Source organism: Tupaia chinensis, unplaced genomic scaffold, assembly GCF_000334495.1.
Source record: "Tupaia chinensis unplaced genomic scaffold, TupChi_1.0 Scaffold000340_1, whole genome shotgun sequence".
Lineage (NCBI taxonomy): Eukaryota > Metazoa > Chordata > Mammalia > Scandentia > Tupaiidae > Tupaia > Tupaia belangeri.
Genome location: NW_006159834.1, coordinates 1351356 through 1357856, shown reverse-complemented (window position 1 = coordinate 1357856; position 6501 = coordinate 1351356). Strand labels below are relative to the sequence as shown.

At 47.8% G+C, this 6501-nt stretch overlaps 1 protein-coding gene across 1 annotated transcript in view; it reads left to right on the top strand.

Annotated features, from left to right (window-relative positions):
* METAP1 (methionyl aminopeptidase 1) overlaps positions 1-6501 on the top strand; it is a gene marked incomplete at its 5' end in the record, with an annotated part of 42294 nt that overhangs the window by 27550 nt on the left and 8243 nt on the right. The window contains 1 exon segment of the mRNA XM_014589205.1: positions 3975-4118. Coding sequence (XP_014444691.1) covers positions 3975-4118 — 144 coding nt within the window.

Sequence of the window (6501 nt, the reverse complement as noted above, 5' to 3'; positions counted from 1 at the left end):
TACGTCAGTCCTGCTGCTTACTTTCCACTAATTCGGCAGCACATCCCTGTGTAGGGCACTAGAGCACGTGGAGGGCTGCTGGAGTCGACCGCTAGAGCAGGCTCTCTTCCTCTGAGCATTGTGGGCCTGATGATTCTTCCTTGTAGGGGTCTGTCCTGTGCATGGCACCACCCTCCAGGGGTCAGCACCTCCTCCTGTATGACAAACTTCAGTGCCCGAACTTCCAAGCACCCTTGGCACTGAAGTTTGAGAATTCGGGAGTGCCCCCATTACTGTCTCTCCTGGCTGTTTTTTGTTTTGTTTTGTTTAGAGAGATTTTTACTGATAGGGCATGCATGCTTACTGGAGAGACAAAGAGACAGAAAGTGAGAAGTCATCCCCCAGGGAAATGGCCATGCCACACTCCCTTCTCCTCCATTTTCCTCTTAGGATTTTGGGCAGACACGTGCCCGGCGTGAGTTTTAAGCTGCTGGATTGGAACCTGAACCACAGTCGACTACATAGGAGTCCAGCGACGTAACCATTACGCCATCTGCTGGTCCCTCTCCTTACTGTTGAACAGGGGTTGTCTTTATTGTGTAGTGCATCACAGAGTACAATTTCGTCACATCTCCTCCCTGCCTCCCACTAGAGTTAAGAAGACATAGATAGGAATGAAAGAAAGTCATTATGAAAATCAGCATGGGTCCTCAAAATCAGAACCCTTCCCCTCTCCCAAAAATGTCAAGCCAGAAATTATGAGAGGTCTCATAAAGTTTATGGAAAATGTGTATTGCTGAAAAAATACATGGATTTAGAATTAAATTCATACTTTTGTTTAGAGAGATTTTTTGTTATAGGGTACATGCACTCTCCATAGAGATAGAAGTGAGAAATCTTCCCCGGGGAGGATGGCCACTCTGCAGTCCTTTCTCCTCTATTCTCCTCTCGGAATCTTGGGCATGCCCTCCCGTGCACCCAGCGTGAGTTTCAAGTTGCCAGGTCCAGGACTCGAAGTCAGCCATGTGAGAGTCCAGCAACATAACCATCACGCCATCTGCTGGTCCCTAAATTCATACTTTTAATTCCATTTTTCCAACTACATTCTGAAGTCCCCTCACATTGTTAAGAGCAAGCAAAGATGATTTCTAGAAATAGCAATCCAGAGATTTGATTGGGTAGAGAGAACGTGTACTTGAATCTCAGGTTGGAAATCAGATGGCCTGAGTAAGGACTGTACGGAATTAGGAGACTTCAGAACCGTGCTGTGCTCCCCAGGGGAATGGCAGCACCCAGTTTCTGGTGTCCTAGTGCTACGAGAGCCATAACAGCCATGGGAGCCACCTTTTTGTTTTGGTTTTTGTTGAAACAGTATTAGAAGCCATAAAAACTACATAGGGAAGGAAGTACATGATAAAAAGTACTTTCTAAAAAGTGAATAAAAAAAATATTTAGGGGAATTTAGCGTAATGGCTATGTCACGGGACTCCCACGTAGTTGACCGTGGTTCGTGTCCCGGACCCGGTGGCTTAAAACTCACGCTGGGCGTGTGTGTGTGCGTGCCCAAGATCCCGAGAGGAGAATGGAGGAGAAGGGATTGTGGCGTGACCATCCCCTCTGTGGGGTGATTTCTCGCTTTCGGTCTCTCTGTCTGTCTCTGTCTGCCTGGCGAGAGCGCGTGCCCTATAGCGAAAACCTCTCAAAAAAAAAAATTTAGGAACTATTTTTATTTTAACTTATTTATTTATTTATTTAAATTTGACCAGAGAGGGACAGAGAAAGTGAGAAAGCAAGCAAGTTGCCAGGTCTAGGACTCGAACCATGGTCGGCCATGTGGGAGTCCAACACCCTTAACCACCACACCACCTGCTGACCCTGAATTTTGTTTTGTTTTAAGTTGCCACAGGGTGCTTGTGCTTGCCAGAGAGAGAGCAAAAGCACCCTCTGGGGGAATGACCACACTGCAGTCCCCCTCTGTTCTCGAGATTCTCGGGACTGTAGGCATGCAAACACAGGTGTGTGTCCCAAGCCACTGAGTCTGGGACTCGTGGGATCCAGCCACCCTAACACCATAACCACCTGGCTGGCCTGAAAAATACCTTTCTGTACTCTACCCCAAAGACCTTTTGTGGAGACAGTTAGGAATAGGTTTCTGTTATTTTTTAAAATTGCCAGCATGTGTGCGTGTACTCGTCAGAGAGGGAGAGTGCACCTCCCCCGTGGGCATAGGCATTCTTCAGTCCCTTCTCCATTTCTCCATCCGGTAAGGATTTGGGGCATGCATGCACATGTGCTCAGTGTGTTTTTCAAGCTGTCAGTGCCAGGATTTGAACTGTGATTGGCAGTGTGAGATCTGACTTAACTAATCACTAAGCTACAGGGCTAGCTGGACAACTAGTTTGAGAACCGTTTCTTATGGGGATAAGGAAGCCCAGGGAAAAAAATTCTTTCAGCAGTTGACTACACTAAAACTAAGGACCAGGCAAGTTACTATGTGGGAGATGTATCAGCCATCAAAAGTCAGACACAATTTCTCCTATCCTGTCACTCATCCATCAGCATAGAAAACTTTTGTGGCCTCAAACATGTAAGTTGCTCCCCACCAGGAAGGAAGCAGTCAGTTGTGCAGATCCCAGCTGAAGGTCTTTTATTCAAATTAATTCTGACACTGTCTACCCAGAGACAGCACTAGATCCCACAGATTGAGGGCTCAGTCCCCAGGACTGCCCCTACTTCAGACACCAGTTACAAGTCTCTGCCTTCGTGACTTCTGACTGACCAGGTACAGGTTGGAGTTCCTCCCACAGCCTCTTCAGGCTTGATTAATTTGCTAAAACAACTTAGAGAACTCAGTGAGACACACTGCACATTTACTAATTTATTATACAGGAGACATGGAGTATATTGAACGTTTTTTTCTTTTTAACTGCCAGAGGGTATGTGGTCTTGACAGAGGGAGAGAGGGGGAGAAAGCACCCCCAGCCACAATCCCTCTCCATCTCTCCAGCCTGTCAGGATTTTGGGCATGCACACACACCTGGTGTTTTCCAGGCCACCAGTGCTAGGATTTGAACTGGAGTCCACCATGTGGGATTCGGCTGTCTTAACCACTGTCCTGCAGAGGTGGCCCAATTATTCAGGGTATCTTAAAGGATATAAATAAATAGATAAAGAGATACACGGGCCAAAGTCTGGAAGAGTCCCTAATACAAGAGCTCCTGTCCCCAGAGAAGAGGGCGTGCCACTCTCCCAGTCTGTCATTCACCTTGCAAGCCTCCACGTGCTTAGCCTTCTAGATGCTCTCTAAACCCTTTCCTCCTGGGCTTTTCATGAAGACTCCATTGTGTAGTCACGCTCTAAGCATGAACAGCCATGTTACATGTGACTGGACCAAAAGGATCTTACCTAACACATGGAGTGGGGAACTTGCCTCTGATTGTCCTCGGCTTTGTGTGTGTTCCTTCCTCCTGACAGGGCAGGATGCTGGAGCGGGTGTGTGTGTGTGTTTGTGTGTGTGTGTGTGTGTGTGTGTGTGTGTGGTTTCTTCAAGATCACTTCTACGGCCCACCTTGGGAAGCTTCAGAAGCCAAGGGCAGGCTCCTGGTATAACTGTCATGATATCACAGTGGCTGTTCCTCTATATCCTGCTCCACTTTTCTCTGGCATCTCATCTTTCTTTAGCAGAATGTGACATTTGACCTTAGGGAAGCATATCAAGGGAAGAGTTTCTATTCTGTCGTGTTTTTTTTCCCCCCGTGAGAGAACATGAAAGGTGCCTTTCCTCAACCCCTTAGCACTGCGTCATTTCCTCCTTTTCTGGCATGAAAGGAGGAACTACAGGTTCTCTGGGTTTGAATGAGAGCATTGCCATTTCCCGGTTGTATGGCCTCGCTCTGCCTTAGTTCCCTCATGTGTAAGTTTAGGCACGTGGATAGTAATTGCTCAGTAAATGTAGTTGTTACTCTTTGTCGTGAAATATTCTCTGTTCTTTTCAGTGAAGCCTGGTGTTCGATACAGAGAATTGGGAAACATTATTCAGAAGCATGCCCAAGCAAATGGATTTTCAGTTGTCCGAAGCTACTGTGGACATGGGATCCACAAGCTTTTTCATACAGCGCCCAACGTACCCCACTATGCCAGTAAGTATCAGCTGAAGGTCTGCTGCCACTGCCCATTGGGCAAGTACAGAACCTCCTATTTTGTGCTCCTTAGAGGAATCCGTTAGCTTTACAAAGGCTTCCCAAATAGGTATTTGCTCAAACACCACTCCTGTTCATGTCTTGCTCATGGAAGGTGAAAGGTACATGTACTTGGTCACTGTGAGAGCAGGGCAGTTACTTTGTGACTCAGGCTGTCATCTCACTCCTTGGCTTTCAACTTGACTTAGTCAACAGATAGTGTGGGGCCAGGAGGAGAAGCCTGAAGGGGTACACTTGGGAGGCTTTAATGAGTCAGGCCTGGAATTGGCATAAATCATTTATTTTCTATCAGTCACATGGCTGCATCTAACTGCAAGGGAGCTTGGGAAATGTGATCGCTCAGAATACTCTGGAAGTAAAATAAACTGTTGGGTCATTAGAAAAGTCACGGCATATTTTTCTATGCAAAAATGTGTTATGACTTTTCCGACGACCCTGTAATTTGGTGAGCATTCAGTGGCCTGCCACTTGTCTAGCTGCCATTATCCTGATTCCTTGGGAGCAGTCAGTTTATCGCGTTGGGTTTGATCTGCATTCTTAGTATATGTCAGATAGTATTCTGTCAGTATAAACGGGGAGGAAACGGTACCTTTCCTCAGGTGACTGCTCTAAGATGCAATAACCAAAGAAGTGTAAGACAGTGCCTCCCAGAAACCTTTTCTCTGGAGAACTAAGACACGTGCAGGAATGAGTCTGTTATTTAGTGCTAGAAGTCAAAGTTGTCCACAGAAATGACTCAGGAAGGAATTCGACATGCATATACCTGTGCAGAGAGAAGGCCAACCCTCCGCACAGACACTTTAATGTGTCCAGGCTTAAGCGTTCATATCTGCACAGTAGTTGGCAACAGCACCTACCTGAGCGTCCGTGTGGGGGCTGAGTGAGATAATGCATGGAAAGTTCTCACACAGTGCATGAAAACCTAACGTTAGCATATCTGGTCATCACAACTCTGATTGATTTCTTAGCTAGCCCAATTTGTAGAGGCGAATCCTGTACTCGGAGTGTCCGTGTTTGCTCAAGGTCACACAGACTAGTGCCAGAGCCTGTGTCGGTGCCTGGGTTCTGTCTGGCTTTCTGGGTTCAGTCACTTCCCCTGGCTGGTGTGCCCAGGCAGGACTGGAGCTCTCTCGGGCTGGGACCTCTGGGTGCACTAAAGTGTGGCTGAGATTTTGATTCAGGGAGGCGGTGAGAAAGCATTGTAGGTGGCGGGGAGCACAAATGGGTGCTTCCAGCTAAGGTTGAGCAGAAGTGTGCTTGGCTGAGCGTCCGTGCTGAGGGCTAGAAGAAGCGGGCCGACCAGGGTAGGGCACGCTGCACCCAGCCTCTGCCAGGCTCTGCAGTCATGTTTGGCTAAGCTGGTATTTTGGGAAAACGAACTGGCAGTGGCTCAAGGTATGTTGCAGGTGGGAGCTCTTCAGGATAGTTGGCCTGAGAGGCAGTCGTTGCTTTGTGAGTCGGGCGTATCCTCGGCATACTAGTTGTGAAGAGGGAATGAATGAGACAGCTCTGAGCAGGAGAAGCTGCACGGGCGTTCAGAGTAGCCTCCCAAGTGCATCCATCAGTCAGCGGTCACTGGCAGGCCGCCTGGTTCTTTTTATTTGAACTGTGACTCATGTGGAATAAAAGCTAGCAACAGAAAACCAGTGACCTGGACCTTCCTGTCCAGCCCTGTAATCACCTAAGCGTTCACTCAGTTTTAATGGGGTCACTGTTCTGATCACAGTGAGGGGGGTGTGTGTCTACACATTGCACACGTGTGAGAGTGTGTGCAGGGGAGGGAATGAAAAGGCAACAGAACTTGGGTTCAGACCAGGATTGGAGAGAGCTTGTGGCTCTAGACCGTGTGGAGGTAGGGACAGGATGTGCGGCGAGGGCATCAGCCAAACATGGTGTCCCCAGTCATAGGAGACGCTGCCCGTTTCACGTCAAAGCGTTTTTCGTTAGACACGAATGCTGTTCTGAAAGACGAAGCAAGGACGAGGTATACTGTACACACACACACGTGTACACACACACGTGTACACACACACACAATCTTTTTTTCCCAGTTTACCAGAAGGCTCACAGAAGAGAGATGGGCGAGTACGGGGGGACGGTAAGAAAGCACCTTCCACGGGGCACGGTCATACCTTAATCTCTTCTCCGTTTCTCCCTTTCGGGATTTTGGGCATGCACGCACATGCACCTGGTGTGTTTTTCAAGTGCTGACTCCAGGATTTGAACTGTGCCTTTGGCTGTGTGGGCTTCATTTGGCTTAAAGACCATGCCTTTGTCTGGCCCCACTCCCTTTTTTTTTTTTTCCCTTTTTTGTTTTTTTTTT